The sequence below is a fragment of the Chiroxiphia lanceolata genome, chromosome 14, assembly GCF_009829145.1.
Source record: "Chiroxiphia lanceolata isolate bChiLan1 chromosome 14, bChiLan1.pri, whole genome shotgun sequence".
NCBI classification, from domain to species: Eukaryota; Metazoa; Chordata; class Aves; order Passeriformes; family Pipridae; genus Chiroxiphia; species Chiroxiphia lanceolata.
In genome coordinates, this window is record NC_045650.1 from 10,543,157 (window position 1) to 10,570,959 (window position 27,803).

The window sequence follows — 27,803 nt, forward strand, 5'->3', positions numbered from 1 at the left end:
TATCACCAACCCAGTAAAACTAAACAGTTTTATCATTTGTTAATGATTTCTTATTACAAAAATACAGAAGTGTCTATAAGAAATGCAAGTTTTTTAAAAGAGATACATGACTGCAGAAGAGAAAACAAAGAGAAAAGTTCATTTTTGTTCTGATAGGTTGACATAGCAAGTTAACTCCTCTCAACAGTCCATCTAGTACGTTCAGTTCTTGCTCTGGGGGCACAGGTACTGACCCACGCTGCTGCTTGAGATCCGACTGCAGGATGAACACAGGAACGGCACTGGAAGGCAGGACCTAAATCGATTTGCATGGATCACCTTTGTGACACACACAGAACATTAGGAGTGGGAATCTTGCCCTTTTTTTTCCCTTATTATTATGACCAGTTATCCCATTCTATCAGCTTCAGATGTCGGTGTTTTTACTGGACAGTTTAAAGACTATATTTTTAATAGATGAGCTAGGGGTTGCAAATGTAATTAAAAACATTTTGCATTTATCAGGTTACTGAATTTCTTAAAATCGTCACTTAATGATGTTCGCTTGAAAGGGGCCATCACAACCACAAGTTTACAAACCTTTTGCCTCAAGTCAATGAACACTGCACTGTAACTACTGTGAATGCAATTTTCTAAAATAGCTACAGCAGCTAGTGCTGAATACTGCTCACCTTGGGCAATGCTCTGATGTTTATATTCAAATATCTCACTTTTTACACCTGACCTTGTTTATAGATTAGAAGGACAGCAGTAACAGCAGAACATTTAAACATTTATTTAGTAACTTCATTCTGAGCTCTTTTAAATCTCCACTCCAGAAGAAAGGTATATAAACCTAAGCTTTCTGTTTCTTAAATTGAAAAGCAAATAGATGTTCCATTTTTCACCCTTCCTCGAAACTAAGGGTGTTCTGTAAAAGGAGATCAGAAAACCAGGCTTTATATAACATAGCAAAGCAGTGAGAAGTGGCTTTTTACTTTTACAAGGCTCTGGCCAAGGGCAGCATGAGATGAGGATATAGGACTTCCAGACCTCACAAAATCAGCACAGAAGGACAAAGGTGGTTTCTGGGCACACGCTGGAGAGCAGAGGCAGGGAGTGCACCAACTTCACCTGCTGTTCAGACACAGGTGTAGCATGAGATGCTCATTCCAGTGACCACATGAAGAAGGTGTCCAAAAGGGAAAGTCAGTACAGAAGCAATGCAGTGTGAGAGCTCTGCAAGTCTGATCACCCAAGGCAGCAAAGCCACGAGGGGAACAACAAACACAACCTCATTTGAAGGACAGGACACTGAACCGTGTTCAAATCAAGTCAGGCTCTAGGTAACCTACTTAAGCTACTCTAGAAGCAAAGTTTTGGAGACTAGTACTTAAATGTCAAGCCTTAACCTTTCTTTTTTTTCCTTTTTTTTTTTTTTTTTTTAATATAGTCAAGTCTTCCTGGATTTCAACACGCAATCACCATATTGAGAAAAAGTTTCTGTCGGAGCACACAAGCCCAGGATGTCACCAGAAATGATGACAGCTACTAGAAACACTCAGATGATTGAAGATATGATCACTGTTTCCAACACCAATGGATATGGATGGACAACACAGAAATGATGACGCTCCCAACATCACTTAAACCTTTTTGTATCGCTTTTTAGCAAGGCCACACTGTGACCAAAGCCAGCACAAAATTAGTTCCCACAATACCAGTAGAAGAGGACTGAGCAACATCATCCACTGATTTGGTACGATTTCCAAAGGATATGCACACAGAAAATATTATCTTCAAATTCCTTCTAAAACAACTAAATGATCACAGGTCTCAAGCTGTTTGCAGCATAATTACAGCCCGCTGGTTAATTCAAATTTGTTTTCCACAGAAACAAAGCAATATTTGGCTCAGTCAGTGCTATAAAGCTTTTGTTCCTAACAGCATTTAGTCTCTCTGGGAGCCTTAGTATCACATCCACATTTATCTATTTGACAAAGGGTTTACATTCATTGAGCCATTTGTAGTTTAAATTTGCAGACTCAGATTGTTTAATGATGCTAAATTAGAAACAGCTCTGTAACGACTTTTTGCCGAAGTTGGTGTTAGTCTATTGATTCCTACTATTAGAAACAGAAAAAGCAAGACAAATACACATACCTTGTAACTTTTCTACAGCAGCAGAACTATTTTATTCTGTCACTGTTGAAAAAGCTAAAATTCAGCAGTCAGAAGTTTCACAGTTTAGGCTGGACTAACATTTATTTTTTGCCCTTTATATTTGGCCTTAAGTGTTTAAAAGTTAACTCATAATTTTGGCTAGGCAGCTTAAGCCCTCCTGAGCACTACAAAATACTTAAGAAAACCAGCAGATTACAGTTCTACCTGATGTGTCCTTAGTTTTCATACACAGAAATTGCTGAGTTTGCAGAATAAATGGTTCCTTGGAGACAAAACCCTATATATGACTAAGGTGGTACCTGCACATGCAAGATTTGGTCATAGAATATATATCCCACTGTATTCCTCTAACAGGTTTAAGAACAACTCCTTTCCAGAGTGTTGGGGTTTTTTTTCCCCTATATACTGTACAGAATAATTCTGATACCTTAAAAGCCAGTAAAAAAAAATAAATAAGATTCTGACATTAGGGTTTGGGTTCTGCTCTACCATTCCTCTTGCTTTGTCACTTCTCACAGTTGTCTTGGCATTCCTTTATTACAACCTCCTGGGGAGAATGCAGAGGAGCATTAATTACTTTAAATAGTAAAATAGTTTTTCCTCTACATGATAAAGCATTTAGATCTAAGCATGTCAGATAACAGGTGTGACTTGTTCATCCCATGAAAAAAACACATTTTTGCAATTTAGACACTGAAAAAAAAAAATCTCAGTCATTGCTGGACAAAATATTACAGCACTAATATAGATGTGAACTTCTACTGAAGTGTTATAGCTATGTATTATTACTCTACAATTCCCACTATTAACATTTAGAACAAGCAACTATTATTTTAAAACCCAAATATTCACCATGTACTTTATGAAAATCCATAGGTATTCTCATCCAAACATCAACAGAAAATACCTCAAAAGTAGAAAAGTCAGTGAGTAGAATGTGATTGGACAACAAGATTTTTCCACATTAACAAGGAAATAATGGCAAAAATAACAAAGTGGCAGAACTGACATGCAGGCAGAACAAGCTGAGTAACATATTCTAGATAATTCAATAAAGATGCTTTAGCATGTCACAACATAATGTCAATATTGCCACAGCATGCTATATAAGGAGAAGCATGGAATTTTGAGGACCTGTAAGCCACAGCATCACCTCCAAAGGTCTCTCACCTCTAAAGGTCTCCCCAGAAAAACCATTAGCCCTGGGAAACTTCATGACAAACAGGTTGTGTTTTTTTGCCCTCGTTTTTACCAGTTTATTACTGCAATAAAACGTCACATTTGAAAAGAGTAATCTACTGAAATACTTGTTATATAAAAAGCAAAAGGAAGATCAAAAGCCACAAATGAGAACTCTGTACGCAAAATTTATGGGATTGAAAGCAGTCTTCTACTAGTAAGATACAAGCCCCTTCTATTCCCCACTCATCCAATTCATCTCTTTGCATGTATTCTCAGATTAGTTAAAAAAATATATGACGTGACCTGCACATTGACTTTCAATGTGTTGAAATTTGAAATATCTAGGAAGCAATGTCTTAAAATGGAAATGCTGCCAAAGACAGTTGAGTGTGTTTCTCTGTGAATATTGTGTAACCCATCAAATGCTCAGGAGCCCAACAAAAGGGTTCATCTACTAAAAATGACCGACAAAGGCAGCAGACACACACAGGGTGGTCTCACAAAGGAGAACTAATACAGGTGGTCTAATGAATTAGGCATGCACAGCTTTTCCCATTTAAGTATATATCACTGTATAGCATAAATTCAAAAAGCTTATTGTAAAGCAAGTCAGATATTTGAAAGATGACACAAAAGCATTAACCTATATAGCCAATATAAGCAGCTAAAACCAGCGCTGCTTAGTCCAGAGTATTAAGAATTTATTCTGCTTTTCTGCACAGTAATCGATCTCTATTGCTGTGAAGCATTTCCTATCAGACAAATTTCACAAGCACATGACTCAGGATAGACTGACAGTGTTGCAAACCCTTTGATAGTAATATATTTGGAATACCACATTTAATTTATTTCTCCTAACATTAGTCAGTTACTTAAGAAAACACATGCAAGGGATAGTTGCCATTTAAAATGTCAACATAGTATTCCATGTAAAAGGATAGAAGGCACTAAGATTACAAACGGATTATTCTTAAGAATTTTTTCATTTTTCTTATTTTTCAGAATGGCATGTGGGCGACTAAAAACACTTAACTGAACATTTTACTCTTCAGAAAACAGCTGAAAATATTCTCACATGACACAGTCTGATAGAACAATCCTCTGTAATAATATGTTTCAATTAGTATTTTTGCATTTTTTTTTGCATTACTGAATTCTTTGTAGATGTCCATCATAGTTCTTTAACCTCCTGAGTTTCCACAAACGTTTCTTCCGTTCATATTAATGGAAGATGTGCACAACTTTGGAAAACAATATGACGTTGGTAGTGTGAATAAGAAGGAATTCTCTTGCTTCTTCATGTATGAGATGATGTGACCCATGAACAATAACTGGGATTGATGTTCCTTAGCACCTCAAAGCTGTTATATGCAACCAAATGTGGAATTGTTCCTCACTCTGTCTGTAATAGTGCTTTAATTCTTAACCTCTACTTAGGTCAGTCTTTGGGGTTTTTTGTTTTTAACACATGGCAGTCACGTTAAATGACAGCTATGATGCCACAGAATGCCACTTTTTCAACTCTGTATTATTCACTTTGTCCTTTCCTCTGATTCACTTGCTGAAACTGCCCACATAATACATTAAGTCACCTAGGTCTCTGCCCACATAGTCAACACGACCACAAATATGAATATAATTTGAGTAGTGGTGCATAAACTTGCTGTAACAGCTTCCACACTGTTTGACAAAAGGAATCTATATTCTAAATCCCAGCAACATGAGTGCCATGAAAGAAAACGCAAAGCAGCCTGACAAAGGCATGTGCACGCACCCAGAGCTGCACATTCCTCCCTCGTGCACTAAACCAGCTGTGCTACACCTACATATACTGGCACATGCCAGCACTCCAGTTTTAATAGTACCTAATTTTCCCTATGAAATGTATCTCTGTAACTTGAGGGAAAGTTCAAGCAATTCTGGACCAGTTCCACCAGAAGACAGCGAATGTCTGCATTCCCCATCAGAGGGACCCTTCATCCTTTGAGTAACATCAAGAGTTACCTCTTGCAGTCAGGATGTCCTGAAAATATCCCTAATAAATAACGGGTGGTAAACAAAGCTACCAGCCAAGAGGCAGCGAGTCACTGCTGCTCCTTCCCATTGCCAGGAAAGCAGTACCAGACCCAGCAAAACCAGCAGAATTCCCAGTAACAGAACCACCTCCTCGCCTTCAAACTCATCAGCTCAAGTTCCACAGGTCCTTTATTTCATGTACTGCCCATCCACTACTTTCCCACAGCACAGAACTCTCCGAGCTCCTCATACTCATTCCCCACCTCAGGAACTGCCACAAACTTTTCAGGCAGAGATTGAGCTAAGCTACCCCAGCAGCACAGTTTGCAGGACAGTCAACGTTTCACAGTGGTACTTTGTACGTAGGTGCTGCTTCATCCAAGAACACACTTCATCCAAGAAGCCAAACATGCTCACAACCACCAGTCTTGGCATCAGGATACAGGGAAACTAAGGCAGAGTTCAGGTATTGGGTACCCAGACCAAGTGAGATTAATAAAATCTGTGTGTCCTGATCATTAGTTTAACCTCTAGATAAGTTACTTGTAAATCATAAGCAGCATGAAATTTTTTTAAGTTAAGGTCAACTTTACTAGAGGAACCTGAAAAATTGGAATTTCATTACAAATATAAAAAAAAAAACCCAAACCAAAAAAAGCCCCACACCTTTAGGACCTCCTTACTTTACATTTTAAACCACACTAAAACCCGTTTTGTACGATTAAGATGACAAGTATTAAAGGGATTAAAACTCCATCACACCTTTGTATATCCTAGATCCAAAATGCCAAGTATAAAAGCATTCATCTGTGAATTCTAGAGTTTTATGGTCATTTATTTTACATCAATATATGTACTGTTTCACACACCACTTATTCCTCAATCTTTTACTCAAAACATAAGCCCTTTGCCAGTGTGCAGAGTACTACTTATGACAGAAAACTTATAAATATGAATGCGAAAAAGATTGGATCACATAAAACAGTAATAAATTTACTGTAATCTCTGCAACGGAGATAATTAATTCTATCACCTATTTTACTGGTCAACCTATATTAGAAGGGGTTTTTTTAATCAGTTGATATATATTGCCAAATCAAATAGGTGCCATTTTGTAATGTTTCTCATTCTTTATAATAAAGTGTATGAATAATTTTAACATTAGATTCATGAGTCCTGCTAATGTCAGGTCTGCGTGCCACTAAAGAAATGCCTTCATAAACGCTGAGATACATTGACTCATTATAAGGAGATGATTAGGGCTGCTGATCACATATTTCTCATGCTCCAGATAAGCTCAGCATCGTATAGTTAAGCATGATCACTAAACCTGTTCATGCTTTGAACACACTGAAATAATCAGCTACACGATCCCCAGCACAAAAGCTGGAGCACACACAGAGCTAAGATTAGTGATTTAAAGGCGACGCACAAAAGAAACGCTCGCTTTCAGCAGCAGATAGATCAGACTGGGCTATTTCTGATTTTCTTGCATTTAAAAGTACTACAGTTTAAAAAACAAAAGCATCACATACAACACTAAAGGCACTCTTTCCATGAAATAGGTTCAAATGCCTCACAGCTCTTCTAACACCATGACTGTCATTGTATTTAAACCATATTTTTAAAGAACTCTGAATAGGTAGCAATTTATTGGTAATAGCTTATCTTCTGGTGGCCTTAAACATACTGGCTCCCAGTAAAAAGGTAGAAGCACTTCCATGAAAATTAATCTTAAAATTGGAGCGTGCACAGCCCAGGTTCTGTACAGCCAGGTTATCTCCCTCAGCCTCAGCCTTCCTGACCGAGAACAATAGTGACCATGCACACGGCGCTGGATTGTTTCAGCCCCACTGTTACCAATGCAGTTCTCAGCAACAACAAAAAAAAGACATTGAGAGGACCTGTGTATCTCTTACAGCGTGTCCCTACAGTAGCTGAAGCACAAGCTTATCAGTAAGCAGACAATACAGGCTTAAAAGTACTAATATTGTAGGTATTAGACTGGAATACTATTGGAAAGTACTAGCCTTTACAGTAATTTCCAGATAGGAAAGTCATCTACAGAGTGAAATTTAAAGCAACTCTTCCTCATTTTGAAAGAGCTGCTTCCTTAAATAAAGGCAGAAGCAATTCAGTACCCTGTGCTCAGTAGTTTTATTCCACAGAAGGAAAAAAAGCCACCTGTATATGCTAACACAGAACTCGCAGCAACAAAAGGTGAACAAAAGCTGCATCAAGAGTTGGCAAGACAAAGGCATATTGTCACCATGTGTATTAAAATACTCATTTATATGAAGTTACTTTACATGGACAACCTGTATAAACTGTAAAAGGATTCAGATATGAACAATTTATATTTATGTTTTAAGCTTTTATTGGAATTTTCAATTTATATTAAGGCTAAGACTTTAAAGAATAAAACAAGACCAAACAGGATGATTTCTTCTACACAAGAACTCACACGAACAAAAGTGCAGTACAATATAGCAGGTGATTTCAAGCTCAATTTCCAAGTGCAAATGTCAGGAGGAAGAAATGTTAGCATATATACTATAAAGAAAGCCTGCCAGCCTCAAAGCTTAACTTGTCAATTCAAGATCAGCTCTACAAATTAACAACAACACAAACTTTTCAAATGAACATATACAATATTATTATGAATATGGTTTAATCTGAACATTTTCTCTAGGTTTCAACAAGAAGGGAAAGACTCGACACGACATCCATCATGAAACATCCAGGATAAAATCTGGGGGGGTCTACACAGCAAACAGAAAATTCTGAGTGCCAATGTCATTTAATATACAACAGGGTATTTTGCCACAGGGTAGTCTCACGAAAAAAATTCCCACCTTATTATCCTCATTTCTCTCACTTACATGTATGCTGGAGAAAGTGGCGATGACCTGGATGTTTTAAGCACAGGAACTGGGAATTTCCAGATAGCAGGAGAGCTCGTTTTCCATTTCAATGGCATGTTGTCACCACGGTACTACAATAACAGTAAACAGCGTTTCCATAACAGACTACCAACTAGGACTTCCATTCCACACACTACTGACACAGCAGTGGCTGCTGCTAAGAACAAGGAAATGATTCTGCCAATGCCCTTAAACCGATGCTTCCAATCTGTAAAACAGGGCTGCAAGGCATCTCCTTTTAAATCCTGCTGTCCCCTAAAGCAATATGATGATTCTATCCTTCTAACTCAACAATAGTGCCACCTCGTTAGGGAAGCACTGACTGCAGTATATGCTTTAAAAAAAAAGAAAGACTGCACTGTGCACACCAGCACAATGCAGCTTTATTTAATAAAAGCAGCTAATTTTTAAAGAACTGTTTCTGATGCTATTGTTCTACCTTAACAGGAACACTGCAGCACTGTACTATATTCTCTTCCTATTAACCTCATTTCTGACCAATGGAAGCAGAAAAAAAAAAATGGGTTTCATATGAAAATGAAACAACATACCTACTCAGAATACACTTGTCATCCTCTGAACATTCTTCTTTTGAGCTGCAACAATACAAATGGGATATAAATCTCAGCATAGCCTTAGGCCACGGCTAATAGAGATCAGTGACTAAATTCAGCAGCCTGTTTTCCTCCTGTGCAAGCTCTGACCAAACAATACAAGAATGCCATTATGGAAAAAGCCCATTGCAAAAATCAGTCCTTCTAATCCATAGCTAGGAAGACAAAATAAAGCACAAATCGCTGCAGGTTTCTGCATGTTCTTCTAATAGCTTCTGGTTCAGGATGCTCTCATTCTCCTATTCTCATTTCCAAGGAGGATGAGCAAAATCTCATGCATTTCACAACATGCTATGGGAACACAAATATCACTCTGTCTTCTGCAGTAGAGAAGCAGAGACTAGCAGGCTGTTAATAGCAGCCTTTGTAGGAACGCTATCAACAATCTAATTCTCAACGCCCCCCCAGCAGCTCACAAATTGCCTGAAGAACTGACGAAGCAGATGGTCACGCAGGTCCCCATCAGGGACCACTCTGCAACTCAGTGCTCTGCCTGGTGACCTCCCGGGGCTGATGACAGCAGGGAGCATAGCAGGCAAACTATTAAAAAGGGAATGGAGAATTTAATAGCATATTATGCATAAGCAGAGCAGGTTCCTAGGGAAAAGAAGGCAGAGCTTCAGTTCTATTGATCACCTTACAGGGGAAAAAAAAAATAAATCACTTGTAATTTATTGCCACAGTCGACCAAATCAACAGTAAGATGTTTAAACTACAGATTTCAGAACAGTCTTTGTACAGCGTGACAATATTTCTGTTCATCAGGACAGCTTAATCCTGTCACCAAAAAGCCAACACCCTGTCATGCTACCCAGCAATGAAGAATCAAACCAGGAGCTATCTCTACAAATGTCTATAAATTTAATCATTCTAATAACATCTAATAAATGTTGATAGGTTTTTTTGTAGCACTGAAACCTCCAACATTAATTTTGGGATGGAATCACCAGGGAATAATTGCTGCTTCTGATCACCAGTATTGAAAATGTTTGACCAAAATAGTTTTGGACGTTTGAAGCTGTTACCATAACCACAGGTAAGGAACTACAACAACCCAGGGTGACCAGAGTCAAGGACTCATTCAAAACTAGCTGCACCTCCTGGACAAACAATTGAGGAGCTCTCTCCCACTTCTTTGAAGAAGTTCTAAATTACACACGAGCACCATTAACCCAGGCAACAAATTTCACAGGAACTGCTACCTGGGTTGCTGAACAGACATCACTGTGTAGGACAACAGTGTTTCATATGCTATAACTACTAAGAAACACTAGTCCTGCAGAGCATGCAGTATTAGCATAAAAAAGTCATACTTTTAGTAAAATAATTCATGCATTTACATGCCAACAGGCACGCTTGGTTGCACACATGGTAAACACTGCCTGCAGTCTCATACCCACACATAACACCAGACTACCAAATCATGCCAGCTCTGCACTGAAGGCCTAGAAGTCAAGTTGAAAGATGTCAGGTAGCAGCTATCACAAAGAAAAAAATCCCCATTTTGAATTCATACACTCAACTGTCTTAAAATACGATAAGCAAGTGCTGTAACTCCCATCCTCACACTGAGTGCAGCCAGTGCAATAAACTAGTAACTGCTTGTAATATCTCTATTTCCCTGCTCTGCTAACCCCAAGGAGATGATCATGTTTTATGTATTAGCAGTGGCATTACTAATACTAAAGAATGAGGTTAAAGACACTCAATGCACCACTTTTCCAAAAGTAACTCTTGAAACACCCTTTTGACCAGTAAAAGCCTACTCAGGCCACAAAGTCATTGCCAAGCATTGACTGGCATTTAAGTCAATCAAAGCGCATCCAGAAATCAGACTTATTTTTCACTTTTGACCCCAAGAAGATCATTCAGCCTACAGGACAACATGAGTCCTCAAAAACCTGCTCTCCCTTTGGGTGCCTCTGATCCCATTTATTTTTCCAGTTAATCTACAAGCAACCTAAATAAAAACTTTACAGGAAAATCCAGTAGCACTAAACATTTTTTTGAAAGCACACAAATCCCAAGCACTGTCCAACCAAATCTCCTCCCACTGTCCAGCACACACTATTCAAACTGCCCATGTACAAAATGCAGAATTGAAGAAAGCAGCAACACCAGGTACTCTAAAAATAGAGAAATGCTTTTCAATTGCTAAAGAACAACCATGTGAGAAATGAATCACCTCTCTGCACATAAGGAGAAAAAACAAATCAAATCCCATTTTCTTCCTGACAGTCACAGAGTGGTTGCATATTCACAGGGAAAATACTATTATAATGTATTTTACACTTTACATAAACTATTCTTACGACAACAGAAAATCACAGTATATTATTCTGATATTTTAATTAAGACCTCAAAATAACAGTCTAGTTACACATGTAAAAATATGAGAAAAGAAATCTGATCTCCTGGTGTGCATTGCACCTACTGAATGTACATTTTCTGTTCTCATATTACAGTGCTTTGCCACTCATCCCCAAATGAACTGGTTCTGAGGGCCAAAAGCAGCAATACAGCTCTGTGCAGAATCCTACTTGCTGGGAAAACAGTTATTTCCAGACAAATGCTCTGAAAATACAACAAACTGACACACAAACCAGAGATTTGCTTTAAGTTTAAAACCCTTAAATGCTGAAGTCCCATGACAATTGCACAGATTACACAGCATCTTGAGACCATATAAGGAACTTGTTTTCTGTGGTTTTCTCACAAGCAAGTTCACACCCAAAATTAAAAACACTTATAACTTGCCTAAAGTTACATTCTACTTATTATCTCAGTCTCTTACATATCCTTTACTCTGCGTACAAAAGATGAGAAAACCTTTGAGGCTTAAGCAACCATTTCTGTGCTTGTGTTTCCAAAGCTGCACTGAGCAGATAGAAAGCAAGGAACTGACAGTGTCAAGCACTTCTGCAGAAAATTCCTCCATAAAGGAAAGGAAGAGGTGCATAAGAAGGAAAAAAAAAGTAAATAAGGCCACCAAAGGCAAGATCCCAAGATGCCACTTTACAGACCTGAGATGTTAAGCAAGGCCAGAAGCTACTGACTGGGGCTGTACAGAAGTGAGGCTCTGATCCCACAGTGAGAAGGGACACTGAAGAGCTGTTAAAAGAGCAAAGCATTTCTTAACCCTCTTCCTCCACCCCTGCACCCCAAATCCTGCTTCACTATTGACCAATAACCACGATTTAGCCCCAAATCAGAGAAGCAGGCACTCAGCACCATATTCAGCAAGCACATGATCAAGTCACACACAGAACCAACCACCCCCTGCCAGGAGGCTGATCTCAGCACCATTTCTTCTGCAAGCCCTCCCTGATCTTCAGGGCAGGAATGCAGCTAAACCCACGTCCCTTGTGACTCCTTTTCCTTAGGATATCCTCTTCCTTTTTTTGTGCAACTTGAATGCTAACTCACACTGCTTCGTACATACTGTCAACATATATGCCTTTGCTGCTTTTTACCTGCATTATAAAATAAATGCTGTCCTCTTACAGCCCACCACATTTACATTTCTGGAGCATGTATACTTCCAACAAAACTTTTAAAACTACCTCTGCATTTCCCATAAGACTTCCCTTCACAGTTGTTCAAAGGAAAAGGCACAGGCAGAAAGATGTATCAGAGCCCAGGCAATGTAAAACTATACTAGTGTGAAAATATTTATTCTTAGCCTTAGCCACATGAATTTTTGTAGGAAAACTAGGCAGAATAAAAGTCAACTTCCAGAAATGCCACTGGATTTTCCTCATTTTGCACAGATCGAGTTTAACTTTCCTCACTCTGTTAAAAACAAAACTGAAAAAAATATTTGCTCAGTGAAGTGATGTGGTGCAGTTAAAAAAATTTGCTGTTCCACTCTAACAAGCTACTTACCTCTCTCCTTTTATTCATCTACTAAGTATCAGAGGAACTGAAAGCATTAGATGAAAACAGGGTTATGCTATATGGAAACTTTCTCAAGTCTTGCAAACTGTTTCTAGCGTGACCTGAAAAGTCTTCTCACTTCCAGAACCTCAGGCTTCTTTTAGTTTTACAGAAAGAAAAACAGTCAAAGTTACAGAGATAGTGTGATTTACATCTCCTATTTTCATCTAGAAATTTAAACAGAAAGGTCTAAATATTTGTGTCACAAATATTATGTGTTCTAATATTAGACTGTTTCCTGCTCATGAAGTGTTTGTATAACAAAAGACACCAGACTCAGATACACAGACAAATACTTTCAAATGGTGGTGGTAAGACCAGTAAACATCTTCAAACTTTTGAGATTCTTGTCCCCAACACCCATGTTCTAAAAATTCATTGAGACAAAGCCCTGTTTCCATTTTAAAACAGGTATTTGTTATTATATGACAAACCACCTGATTTATGATATTAGCACTAGCAAAGCTCACTCTGAACTGAAGGCAGAAAATCAGTTTCACATTGGGAGGAACTGCTCTGATCTTTTCCATATCTTCAAACTGCCAGCCTGCTGAGCTGATGCATCCTGCTATACAAGGTCCTTTTGATACAGAATGAAATAAAGCAGAACCTCCAAAATCCAATAAAGTATTCCCAAAGCAATGGAGCTCAAATGCAATAATAATTTCAATATCAAATCATTTCAGCAGTTTAAATATGGCTGTAAAGACACAAGTCTGAAACTGAACAAATAAGGAGCAAATAAGGATGCATAAAATTTCTCTTCAGGTTCCCTAAAAAACTGACGGTGTGATAGTTTAATTGGCTTCCTTATTCAGCTCTTTCCCCTCCACATGGGTGCTTCTCATGCCTCTACCTCTGGCTTTTCAGTCTATTAAACTGCAGCTGCTCCAATTACTGAAAGAGAATAATTAAAAGATGGTGTTGACAGTATTGCCCTATATATGAGTCAGTTAATTAATACAATTTCTTTGACCATATATTGTGAAAATATTCACACCAAAATTCATATGAAGGGAAAACAAATCTCTGCCTAAGGAGGAATCCAAAGGAAACCAGTCCTCTTGCAGTGATACTGTAACATTCCAGAAATACTGAAGTACAGAAAAAAATTGGCAATATCCACCTGGCAATGCTTTTACTGAAACTGCAACTATTCTAGAAACACCAAGGATCTATCTTGCTAAGAAACAGAGTTTCAATTATTTTTTTTTTTTAATTTCACTCAGAAATAAGCTTTAAAACAGCTCAAGACAGTTCTGACAATTACACATTTACTTTGACTTACTATCCACTATGCTGTCTCAGAGAATTTTTTTTAATAACTGGAGGTAAAAAAGCCCTCAGACACCAGATATAAGTTACAGCATCTTTTGGAAGCAGTTGTACTGTAGATATCAACATGCACATGGCCTCATAAATGGAGAAGAGACACTTACTAAGTAGTTACTATCAAATATATTTAATTCTCTTAAATTGGTCTGACTGCTCAAGGAACAAGGAACAATCATAAAGCATAAAGAAGTGAGATAAAATGAGTTTGCAGCCAACCCCTCCTGCTGTCAAAATGCTGTAAGTAGTGCAGGTTCCCATCTCTGTAGCAATACGTGTAGGGCCATTTCTAAAACACGGGAAAAAAATCCCCAAATCTTTAAATATTAAGTTAAGCAGTCAGGGCATGTACCATGTGTTTAACAAGAAGTACTGCAGTTTTCCATCCACCCACTCAGCATTTTTTCCTATATAAATGAGGAAATTGCTGCAGTAACATTTTATGATGCATCATTTCAGTGAAAATTATTTTTATACATAAATGTACATATGCATTTTTATACACAAATATACATATGCATACTATATATATGGGATTGTGTATATAGCATGTATATATATATACATACTATATATATATATATACACACACATATATTATTTCTATATATAATTTGACAAATGTATATTACCCTGCATCTGACACAGTCACTTCCCCTTCCTTCCCAGACACTACAGTTAGGAAAGATTCAAATTCTCACATGATTTTGGGACTACCAAAATGTATGTTCTTCAACAAACAGGCAGCAGCTGTCCAACTGAGCAGGAATCATTTTGAGAAATTAATTTCTCCATTTCATACATTCTTCAAAAGCCCATTATCCTGGTCTTTGCATCATTCATTAATGAAAAAAAAAATGATAGTCTGAGTATGAAACTTCTGAAATTATTCAGGAACAGCAAACAGTCAAACTCACACCATTTCCTATCAGGCCACAAGCAGCTATTTTTAAAACAATTTAAATAAAATAACTTCAGTTAAACCTTAAGTCAGCTTTCAAAAAACTTTCAGGAAAAGGGGGAAAAACAAGAAACGAGCAAATTTAGTCCATGCAGTATTCACACTTTTAATATTTGGAAGTGTTAATTTATTAAAATATTAAATTCTGTTTCAGGTATATTTTCTAACTACTCATGGTCTCAAAAATTTTAAATCTATTCCTAAGTGTGTGTTTCTGGCCATGAAAGTGGTTTTTATGTTATGCCACTTGTGGATGCCCTGCATTTTCTTGTGTGTATACTTGAAGAGGGATTGTTCTAAAATTGAGGTAAGATTTCCAGCAAGAAATCACTTTCAAGAGTCAAGATGCACTGTTAACTTAATTACAAGCTACAGGTTATAATATGCAAAAAAAACCCCAAAAAACCAAACCAGTTTTGCTTGGGCAAATTACTCTTACATAAAAGGCATTAGGTAAAATAAGGTCTTAAAACACTTAATAGGAGGTAAAACCGAAGTGAGTTAATGAAGGTTTCCAATTTTTGATCTAAGCCAATGTACTCTGCTGACAACACACTGCTAAGAACAAATGCTTTTGAATTAACACCAATTTATTCAGAGAACTTTGCTCATCTTCCCCAGGTGATTATATTTAATAAATCAACACAGAAACCCGAATGCACAGTCACAGCAGCCAGACTGACCCTGCTGAAGATAATTGTCTGAAGCAACAGTTACTTTTATTACATCAAACTGTGAACTACAAAGAATTTATTTCTAAACAGCTTCTCCACAGCTGTTATGGTCTGGTGGCTGCACAATTTATTTTAGTAAAGTATGCTTAAACACATTTACACATCTGACTCAAATGATGCAAATATATTAAACAATTTAGTAATTAAACAGTGGCTAGGACTGAGCACCAGCCACTAACAAGTTCAGTATTTCCTGCACCACAGACAGCAAAGTGCAAACTACTTGAGCCATGTGTTGGGTAAAGTTTTATGAAAATATTCTTAAAATTAAAGTTTGTAGGCTTTTTTCTTTCATTCTTCCACTATTTACAAAGAATCTCTTAGTCATTTTGCATTCATAAGCCTTACTGTCTTTATCCTCTGGAATGAGTATCTGTGGTCCTTCACACCTACACAAAGTGTCCCTGATGAAAAGAGCAGGCATGGGGAGGCAAGAATAAAGCCCACTGACACCTGCTCTTGTATGCTTCTGTAATGACTCAACTTCATTAAAAGACAAAAATACAAACTTTTCCTGAGCACAGGAATTCCCACTGCACTGTCACCTCTGTTGTCTGCTAACCCACAATCCCCAAATCTCCACTGTGGGCACCCTGGCATCTTTATCTGAGGGCCAGAGTCCCTCGGGAAGACTGACAGAGAATGACATGGAAAAGGTTTTGAGAAAGATGCTGATACTTCAAGCCCAGGTTGTGAGAAATTGCTGTGTGCCACCCAGGAGCCAAAAAACCAGCAGGAATGCATCTTCTCCAACAACCCTTGAAGCTGCTGCACCATGCTGCCCATGGCCACTGCACTGCAGCTGGCTGGATTCCTTTAAGGAATCACAAAAGAGACACACAGATGCACTCAATTTAATTTTCTGCCATCAGCATGATAGATACAATTTTTTATGAAATAGCAACTTGACCTTAGAGTTCAGCTTGCCTTCACATACAAGGACATGTGAAAAAGGCTTACACAGCAAAGAGTTTGATTTCAAATTTATCACTAATGTTAGCTTGCCTTCACATACAAGGACATGTGAAAAAGGCTTACACAGCAAAGAGTTTGATTTCAAATTTATCACTAATGTTAATTGTTTATCACCAGTAAGAAAAAAAGTACAATTTCTCTACACTAGGAAAGGAGTTTCAAGTCCACAGAGTATTCCAACTAAATGCCATGAGAAGAGGTAGAAATAGTACCAAAGTTGGAACAGCTGAAGAGGTCATGTGAGAAAAAGGGAGTCTTGTACTAAACACTATACTTTAAATTTCCTTTTTTTTTCCTCCCCCTATGAGCCAGAAACAATCAGGAATCAACTCCTACCAAGTGACAAAGGTAGGTGCTGTCCAAAGACTCCTTCCCAAAAGACAACATGGGGGAAGTCCCTGGTTCACTTACCCAGGATCCTCCCTTCCTCGGCAAACCAAGCCAGTGATAACCTCCACATACCTCCTCCCAAAACCAAAGCAAAATCAAGCAACCAGGTCTCTTGTTTTGATGCACTGCCACACCCAATAGCAGCAGTGAGAATTGACAAAAATGAATAGTTTTCACATGTTCTTTCACTTGGGAGGGGGTCAAGAGCAAAGACACTGATGATGTGTGTTTGCAGTTCACTGATGATTTACACCTCATGGATCCCTGTAGCCACCACTGCAGTCCTAAGCGCATGGAGCAACTTTAATTCCAAGATTTCTGCAGAGTTGGATACTACCTCTTCAGAAAACATCCAGTTATCTTCTATGGCAAAAAGAGGTGTTCTTGGCAAGTTCTCACTGGTGAGTGTTGTTATACAAAGAACCCAAGGCCACAGCCTTTCACATGGAGCTGAACGGAAGGTATAAAATCAATGAGTGTGTTCGTGCCACAGAATTAGCACAATCTTAGTTGTCATCAACATTAAAAATAACACATGAGACTTTAAAAATGCATACCTTGCTTACATTTAGATTCTTCTAGGAGACAAAAAAAAAAAAGCGTGATCCCAAAAAACAATTCTTTATATGAAACAGTTCCATTTCTCTGAAATACACCACTATGTTATAATGCTAAATCATCAAATGTCAAAATTCCTGCGTAATAGTTACAGAAATAAAATTACAAACTGCTTTCTTCTCTAGCAGCTATGAGAACATAAATTTAAAGAAAATTCTGTATTTCCTAGGCAAAGTTTCAAATTATGCGAGTTATTTATTTCAAATTTGTTATGCTGGGCAAACATACAAGCTATTGATTCATTTCCAAAAGCAGATTTAAAGTGACAGTTTTAAGATATTCACTTAGCAGATTGGAAGAACTCTGAAATTGCAATACCCCTATTTAGTGACAGTGTAACTATCTGGATAATTTAGGATCAAATCAGGACATGCTGCTTTGCATAAAATAATTGTACATAGCAAGAAAAGTCTAAGTACAAGCTGTTTTTAGAACGGCCCACAGAAGAACAGCAATCTTATTTGCATTTTTAAAAGCTATGAAATACTTAAATAGTTTATAGTCTTCTGATTGCAAACTCTTATAACACTTCAAAGATCTGACTCTTCAAAACTGAAGTTCAGTGCTTTCTCCAGTGTCCACAGAGCAGCTACTAAAGGTCCCTCCGTGGAGAAATTTAACCAGCACTCCACACACTCCAGGCAGTTTTCTACATCTTTATAGCATTGTACATGTGACCACATCACGGCAAAACCACCCTTCAGTGACACAGAACTGACAATAAAATCGGTGATGCTCAGAGGAGGAGAGGACTGCAGAGAGGTGGGTGGAAGGCTCAGCCCATGACAGCTGCAGCCACTGGAGCGGCACCATTTCCTTCCACCCACCTCCCAGAGGTTTGGTCAGCAAAATAAAGGGTTTAAATTCTGCAAAAACTCAAGGTTCCTGTGCAAAACAGTCATATCCTTCTCATCTGTGCTGCTCTAATGAATCACAGCAGGCTCAGGGTAGACCACATAAAAGAGAAGAAAAAAAAAACAAAAACCAGTAGATCTGGTATAGAAGTCCTTGGGGTGAAACAGCATTGAACAGCTGTGGTGAGCAAAGAAGCAGTACAACAGTCAGCTAAACCAAGAAATATTGATATTTCAGCACCTCCTACAGCTGCAATAATGTACTTTTCTACAGCTGAAAATATCCTTTTGATGCACACACATAGAACATCAAGCAACTGTGATAACTTCGAGCTGGGACAAGCCTTTGTCTGAAATATTTGAAAGTAAAGCAGTTGTAATTCAGGTGTTTGTCTGCCAGAGGGAGCTGAAGGAAAGAGAAAAAATCCCATGTATCTCATTCCTTCAAAAGTTTAGGGGTTATCCTACACCAATTAATTTTACTATTCAAACAAAAAAGAGTTTTAATGCGAAATCAACCCCAGCGGTGTCTGGCACCGGGCAGTCACAGCCTCATCCCTCACAGGGCACCCCTGCACAGACACCTCCACTGCCAAAACCTTGCCAATTATGCCCAATGCACTCTCTATGAGTAAGTCCCTCTAGGTCTTTGAATGGAAACAATACCTATTTTTAAAGTATATTTAAGTGCTTTTTGATCAACACCACAGTGAAGATGACAGCCCTAGAGACAGACTAATAAGGAAAGCATCACATGAAATGGCCTCTAATAACATCAGCTTGTCATTAAATGCAGGGCAACACTGCACAAAGACTAAGTTTCCTGTTTGTCAGAATGAAATTCAAATTATGCTGAAAACAGATCGTCATTTAAAGGCTTATTGGTCTTTTTTGCACACTTTTCACTTACCTCTTCTAACACAACACTGGCACACCTATAAATCTGCATGTGGTTAGAGCTGCTACAGCACAGAACTATAAGTTATGAGTTACCATACTAATAATTTATTCTTTCATAGCACAAGTTAACAAGAAGAGCTTAAAACAGGCAGGAATTGGTCTCATTTTGCAAACTGGTAAAGCAAAATATCTAAACAATGTATTCATGGGAAACTGGGATTCTGTAAAACAGCTCAGGAAAGAAATTGCACTTATAGACATGGTAGAGGATCCCTTCCTTCCCCCTGCACTCTCAAGTAAAGTACTTCCAACTTCAAAAACTTTAGCTGTAAAAGCCAGCATGAATCTCACCAGAGGTTTCACATTTGGGGAAAAAAAAAAAAAGCAGAATGCGTATACCTTTAAATAACTCCCTCAAATTTTAAGGTCCAAACTGATCCAATTTCCCTTAGATCAAAATTTCAGCTTTAAAATAAGTGTAGTAGCATCCTGTGCATTTCTTGCAATCAAAACATTTTAGGAAAATCTGTTATGCCACCTTCTGGTATTCACAAGAACTACTCTACAAGACAGATATTTTTATACATTCCCATTTTAAACGAGAACAACACCAATACAATCAGAAAACTCAGTTCATATATGAAACTGATGCAAAACGTGACTATTTTTAAGCTTTGGTTGATCTGTGCAACTTCATAGCTACGACCTGCAAGCTTGGACTAGCTTGTTTCCAGCCTAAAAGTTCCTAAGCCTGTACTGCCCAGAAGTTGGACCTGATGATCCTTTGGAGTCACTTCCAACTCAGGATACCCTGTGACAGCTGCTGACAAACAGCACCATTCCCCCACATTACCTAATTTGAGATATGAGCTGTTCTGCTCCCTGCCCCATCTCACAGCAAAGGAACAAGGAAAGGCAGAGAGGGGAAAGGATGAGAAAACTTGTGCAATGGCTTCTGTACAGGGATCAACTTTTAACAGCACAAAAGGCAGACAAGCAAGAAGAAATACATTAAGAGTCTACAGTGCCACAAAAAGCACAGTAAAGGTGTGGGGGGGTCATTATTCACCAGCTCTCCAACACAATAAAGAGAAAGCTTCACATGAAGCTAGCAGATGTTTGGTGGAAAAGAAAAAAAACCCAAACAACCAAACAAACCACCAAAACCTGCGTATTAAAAAAAACCACAGGAGCCTTAATCACATAACATGTTTCCGCTCTCCCACTATCAGCTTTCCAGTAACCATTTCTTTTTACGACACAGATTCACAGAAGCAACTGAGAAAAACAGTTTAAAAATAAGTGGTTTGTACAGAGAGGCTCCAGCAGTGATATACAAGGCCAGCAATCAAACTTTGCCACTTTACCTCCCACTACCAAAGCCTCCTTAATATTGCTGAGGGACACACACGTGCATATGTGAGGCCAACTATAAGCCCCCTTCCCTCTGTGTTATGCTTGGATGTATGCAATATAATCTGTACTGCTAAGCACACAAGGAAGGATGAATTTAAGCTATGACTTCAAGAAATTTTTGATCATTCCCAACCTAAGCCTTCAATATAAAACTGTTTCTAGATGTCAAATTTCCACTGACAATTTCTCAAGCAGAAAAAGCTTCACTGAAGGAAGAAAGAAGACACAGAATTAGGTATGAAATAACATTAACAAATTATGTGGATAACTTACTCCAAAGTGTGTCAATTCAGATGCTTCACTGTTCCTCCCAAGACAACCTAGTGATTCTCCAATCTTGGAGAATCTTTGATGCAGAAAGATATTTCTGGTTATAATTTTCCACTGTAACTTTGAACTCTAAAGTTGAACTATATGAATTTAAAATGGAATTAGGAAGTTCGGTGTAGGCATCGGACAAACCCAAGACCACGCTCAGGTATGTACAAGCACCAGAACCAACAAAAGACAAGTGACATGCAAGGACATCCATACGCATCCCCACTTGTTCATCACACCTTCCCACAAGCCTCTGCATATTCTTTCAACTATGTATATTCAGCTCTCTGCAGTATATAATCATTTTCTGGATCTCTAAACAAAGCAAAACCTTTGTTAAACAAAGTTCTGCTCTAACGTGTTCTTACAATTAAGGTATATTTTACTCATTCTTAAGTTCAGCAGTTTGTTCTCTGGAGATGCTGTAATTATGATTTTGCCCACACAAGGCAGGATGATAATATGCAGGAGGGTATACATACACCATGAGAAATACAAAACATGACTTTCATCACAAGCAACATCATAAGTCATGCTGCAACAACACCTTATTTGCCTGAAAGATTTTCCAAGAACCTCAGAAATAACTAATATAACAGCAAAGTTGAGCAATAATACTTCAGGAGAATCATGACAGCAACTCAGACCAGGAAAAATGTGACTGTGATCACCTGAACAAAGTCTTGCTGCATATGGCACAAAGCATTGCCTGGAAAATGCAGTGCTATAATCCCACATAACCAACTCTTAAAATAATTTAAAAAAAGAGTCATGCACTGACATCAGTCATGCCTGAACTGCTCCTGCCTGCCCATGTATTCACAGACATTCAGAACTGGAACTGAATAGATTTCTGCAGTTTAGCAAAGCATTTCTTCACTCACTTGGAACACTGATTCTAAATTTCAAACCTAGACTGAAAGTAGTATTGGTGTCTAGCAATTCAAAGGCAATCTCAAAGAAACTCAATACTTTCATGACACTAAAATCCTTGAAAGCTGAAGCTTTTGAGGCCTTTGAACAGCATATACTGGGAACATGAAAAGAAGACAAGATTAATTCTGGGGACACCTGGGAAATCTCTGCTGAGCCAGCCATATGCTATTCCAAATCCAAAAGCACAGGATACAGCAGTCAGATTAGGAAGGAAGGAAGGCAGGGCAGTAAGTCAGACATTTATTCAATAGGGTCAGTACTGAACTCAAAGTAAGATGCAGTTGGTAGCTTGAGATAAGATGAATGTTTGCCACAAGGGTTTCTGTAAACACTGAATAAAAACTGTCCAGTGAATAATAAACTTACAGGGAAACCAACAGGTACAGCAACTACTGGACCACAGGAGTTTTACATAAACTGTTACAGAAGACTTTTCCTTCTTTAGTGCTTCTCATCAAATTTCTGCAAACTTATGTTCTGGCACATATCCCAAATCAAGCACCAGCACACACAAACACACCACCTTCCTCTGTCTGATTCTTTCACTGAAGTCAAAACATAAGCAAACTACCAACATCTTGCTGCACAAAAAGCAGTCTCTGGGGAGAAGTTTCTAAAACATGACAAAATTTTGCTGGATCCTGAAATTTGCATTCAGGAACTTTTTTTTTGGGGGGGTGGGCAGATGGCAATAATCAATATAAACATCAAAGACTGATTCGATAAAAAGAAAATACATATTTGAAGACTCCTAAGTATTTTAAATAATGACATTCAGTAAACAGTTAAGAAAGTGTTTGGGGTTCTCAGACATTGTATCAAGGACCTCGATGTAAAATAACTAAATATAAGTATGTGTAGATAAGCAGCCTATTTATGATTCTTTTTAATCAACACCCTAGAACAACACACAAGGCACAGTGTGACTAAGATTTTACTTCATTGCTCTAATCTGATGAAAGCATACAGAATCCAAAGGGTAAAAGTAAAATTAACTAAAATTATTATGCCTTAGTTTTCTGGTGTTGAACGCACAAATTCTTTTTAACAGCAAATTCCGGCAATGTGATTCCGTTCATTTACCCTCCTCCCTCCCTTTGCTCCCAAGTTCTGCATTGGTCTTCTAAACCCAGTACGTTAACTGTCCAGAAAACAAGGCCATTTCTGTTCTCCAGCATCACTCCTCATTACTCCTGGAGCATGTACAGCAGAGAGGTGGCTGGTCCAACTGCACCTCAAGCCAGCAGGCAACATGTAATTACTCCTCATCAGCCAAAGTCTTTGTCACCCCACTGAAGAGCAGCAATGAGAAGGATTTCCGGTTCCCAATGACAGACCAGTGATGTCCCAGCAAAGGCTCTGAGCAAAACCTGAGACAGACAACCATGTATTTTGCTATATGGGCCCAGCTCTAATTATCTGAAAACAGAAATGAACACAGCCACATTGCTGCTCTAATTACTGGGGAGACAGAACAACAGAGGAGAAAACCTCACTGTGAGAGCAAAGAGGTACCCAAACAACAGCCAAAAGACACTGCTCCAGCTAGGAGAGAAGAGCTTTACGAAGCCTGAAAACTCCTCTGCTTCAGTTCTCATGTTCTGCTTCACTCCCACATTGACTCACTCAAGTCACACCAATTCACGTTCAAGCACCTGCAAACACAGCTTTGCTCTCCTCGTCCAGCTGGGCTTCTGAGGGACTTGCTGGCTTGTTGATACATGACCTCTGTGCAATTTGGGACAACAGAAGCAAACTGGGACTGTCTGAAGATTTAACACATTCACTTCAAACTGATTTTCCTCCCAGATTTTTGGTTGATACACCTCCACCTACCTGGCTGTCGGCTTGGATTCAACTACGCTGTACTGGGTGAGCTGGAGCAGAATAATGAAACTAGAAGCCTGGAATTTGGAACAGGGCCGTTGCATGCGGAAAACGTTTGGAATCCAACATGATGGAACTGGATGTGATAACACAGCTTGGGAAAATGGAAGGAGATTATCAAGATGCTCAAGTTTCAGAAATGTCATAGGAAGGTCAGGCATAAATATACACACAATATTGTGACAAAGCAGAACAGTAGTAGCTGTAGCTCAGGGTTTTTCTGTGACAGACTTCTACATTTTACAGTTATTAAATTGGCTATTATCTGCAAGAATCATACTGATGTCTGGATGTCAGGGTGCACCTATTTATGGGACTGGTAGTCACCAAGCTGCAGTACAAGATGCTGCTTGAAAAACTGAGCTGTTTTCTTGAACAGCACTCGCTGGTCCTGGAGGATACTTGTGTAACACCTCTGAAGATCACATGAAAATTAATTGCTTCAACTTTCACTGTCCAGGGCAGGACACAAATGCAAAGACAACCCAACACCTCTCACCTTTACAAGATGTCCTTAACAACATTAGCAAGCTCGAACTGCAGCTCATTAAAACAAATCTGTTTCAGATGCAAAACCTACTGATCTCCCCATACAATGAACACCCAAGGGAGACTGAGTATCTTGTGGAAGTCAATAAAGGAATTTTTGGACTCCAACAGTATCCTGTTTTTCCAGCACAGGCTCCACCACTGTGCGATTACTTTCCAAGATATGTCTGATTTTGCATCCAAGTGAACTAAAACTGAATCAGACACATCCCAGATGTTTAACGACAGCAGAATAATCAGAAATGTATTACCAAGCTGCACATAGGAACATACACAGACAGAACACCTCTAGCATTAAAAAATGGAATATGTAAGTGGAGGGGGGAGGGGTTGATTGGTTGAATTTTATAAGACAAGTTTTTTTGGTGTTCAGGTGCAGGGGTTTTTCCTGTTCAAATAAGGCACAAATATACACATCCCTCAGTTGTTTTGGGGTAGGATGGGGGGAGTTTTTTTCTTTTTTTCTTCTTTTTGCATGTAGGAAGTACCAAGCTACTTAGCATTCACAAAGAAAGGGACACTTCCCTTTTGAAAATGAGGTCACTTCTTAACAGAAAAATGAAATAAAACAGATTAGACGTACCCACAAAAAAGTTCTATTTATTTTCCCCCTTTTCTTTATGAATTGCAGGTTTAATTCCTCCATGTTTGGCTATATGGAAGGACACTGATTATAGCTGAACGTTATCACCAAATAATTTTCTGAGAGTAAGTAAAGACAGCATTGTTGCTTTTCAGGATTACAAGTTTTATTTCAAAAGTATTGATTTAGATGATTAGCTGCTAGCTAAGACAAATTAAGTTTTTTAATGTTTTGTGCATTATCAATTTAAGAACTATACTAGCCTGTACCCAAAAGTGATACACTCAGTTAAAATACAGGGTCACAATGGATAAATTTCGTGCAGAAAAACAAATGCCATATTTCCTTCAAAGGGACAATGCTATACACACTATGTGAGTAGATTATTTTAGGTTTAGGATTTAAAAACACTTTACCATAAGCATAAAGTTGCTTTGGTTAAAGCCCCTCTTTTTAACTTGATGTATTCAAATAAACAGCAAACACAGCAGGGAAACAATTACTCATAACCCTACACTCATCAAGAGAACAGCTACAACCAGTACACGTCCACCCAAGTGACAGAAGACAGACATGGAAACAACAGGGAAAGTGACAATCAGCAGGAGACCACATTACACACCAAACAACGTGTCACCCCCTGGAGAACATTCAGAGAGTCAGAGATTTACTGCTTACACGGTATCAAACATGGTACAAACCAGCCAGACCTTCCAAGCAGCCAGCCTAATTTGCAAGCTCACACATCCCATTAAAAGCAGCAGGATCACCTCCTTCACATGAAATATAAACTATTTTAGATCCACACCTATTTGCTTCCAACTTTAAGTTCAAGTTGCAAATGTTTCACGTGTCAAAAGGTACTGGTTTACAAATCACACATAAAGCTGCACTTAAACAGATGTTAGAGCCAGGTATAGAGGGAGTTTAACTGCACATAACCCAGAACCAAAACCCAGCTTTTAAATATGCAAGAGAATGTCTGAACCACCATTTCTTTCTTCATGGAAAAAAAAAGAAAGTAACAGGACTACACCTGTGTTATATTTCAGTATGTTCATTAAGCCTATATGTCAATTTCTAGTCAAAGAAGAGGAACTTTTGCTTTTTTATCAAATACTCCATCAAAAAGAAAATATTACTTTTACCTGGTCAACTAAAAAAAACCCAGAGATTTTGTTTCAATGCAAGTCAACACTAAAGCTGTGAGTTTTCACTATATTAATCTTTAAGTCATTTGGAGTGGTTGGTTAAAAAATGGTAGCTTGGAAAGCTAAAAGCATTGATTGGAGAAAAACTTTTTACTGAAGAGGTTAATTCTTCCACTGAAGTAACAAAATCTTTTCCCTCTAAACAAGCATTAACTCTGTCATACACATCATACTGTGACCAGATGTGACCAGTACAAGTGTCCAGTAAATAAGGTATGAAACTTGTCATTTCCCAAAAAAAATCCACTCTTTTTTCCCCAGTTCTTTACCTTCCAATTTTAACTCTTACATGAATATATTCAAAAGGCTTCAGATGACAATGTCAACATTCACATTTTGAATGGAAACATACTTCTAAAGTATTCAAGTGCACATGCCTGGCAATGAAGGACATAAATTCATGGACCTAATAAGAAGGAGAGAAAATACTTGTAACATCAGTGCTATGGATGGAGAGATGCACAACTGCTAAACAAAATGAAATATAAAAGAATAACTAGAGGGAAATAGGACTGAGTAGGTACTGTTTGGAATTATTAGAGACTGGAAGCTTTTGGAGATGGAGAGAACACACACGTGATAACTCCGCTCTAAGGAGAGCTTTCATAATTTTTTTTCTTCCAAGTTTCACAGCATTATTCATTAAAGAGCCATTTCTCCTGCTAAGCAGAAACGTGACTGACCAAAACACTGCTAAGAGGTTGTGTGCACTCAGAGCGACAGCAGGACACAAGAATTCCACCCAGACACAAGTCTGAAAAGTGAAACTTGAGACTGAATATGCTCAAGTACATAAATGCATCCAGCAGACAAAAGGCACTTGTGTGCCTGTTTTGAAAAAAAAAAAAAAAAAGCTGAAAATCCGTTGCTTCTAATCCAAGATCAAACATGTAGGGAAAAATCCCCCCGGAAGCAGAGAGCAGCATACTGATGAGTTTGGTCATTCTTCAAGAATGATTTAGCTACTGCCAAGACATAACTTCAATAATTTAAACTTTTGTTCCATGAATTATCTGTTAAGACTGAGACAAAAGTACACAACATCAGTCAATGAAACTACAGAAACTACTTCATTAGATTTCTTTAGTCTAAACTTGCTAAAAGAAGGTTGCTTAATGTCAATATAACCCTTGGAACAGAAATAATTGAGCATTTATTCTTAAGATGAATGCTCAAAACAGTTCTTTAAATATACTAGGCTAGTTAAATGAAAGATTTAAATGCCATTAGCAATCAAAATGAAAATCGTGGAAGTCTTAAAAGGCACTAACAGAAAATCCTAGTCATGAATGATGCCATTTGAT

At 38.2% G+C, this 27,803-nt stretch overlaps 1 protein-coding gene across 7 annotated transcripts in view; it reads right to left on the reverse strand.

Moving 5' to 3' along the window:
- Nucleotides 1-27,803, reverse strand: part of KLHL13 (kelch like family member 13) — an 84,818-nt gene that overhangs the window by 30,444 nt on the left and 26,571 nt on the right. Inside the window, exons 1-2 of one of the 7 annotated variants that reach the window (XM_032701876.1) lie at nucleotides 8,837-9,234; nucleotides 8,244-8,356 (exon numbers count right to left, since the gene is read on the reverse strand). The exons of 4 other annotated variants lie outside the window; for them this stretch is intronic. In XM_032701876.1, the coding sequence (XP_032557767.1) occupies nucleotides 8,244-8,341 (98 nt within the window). In that variant the 5' untranslated portion in view covers nucleotides 8,342-8,356; nucleotides 8,837-9,234. Of the gene's footprint in view, nucleotides 1-8,243; nucleotides 8,581-8,836; nucleotides 9,236-27,803 lie in introns of those variants that run through there. 2 more of the 7 variants (XM_032701878.1, XM_032701875.1) reach the window with 2 other exon arrangements.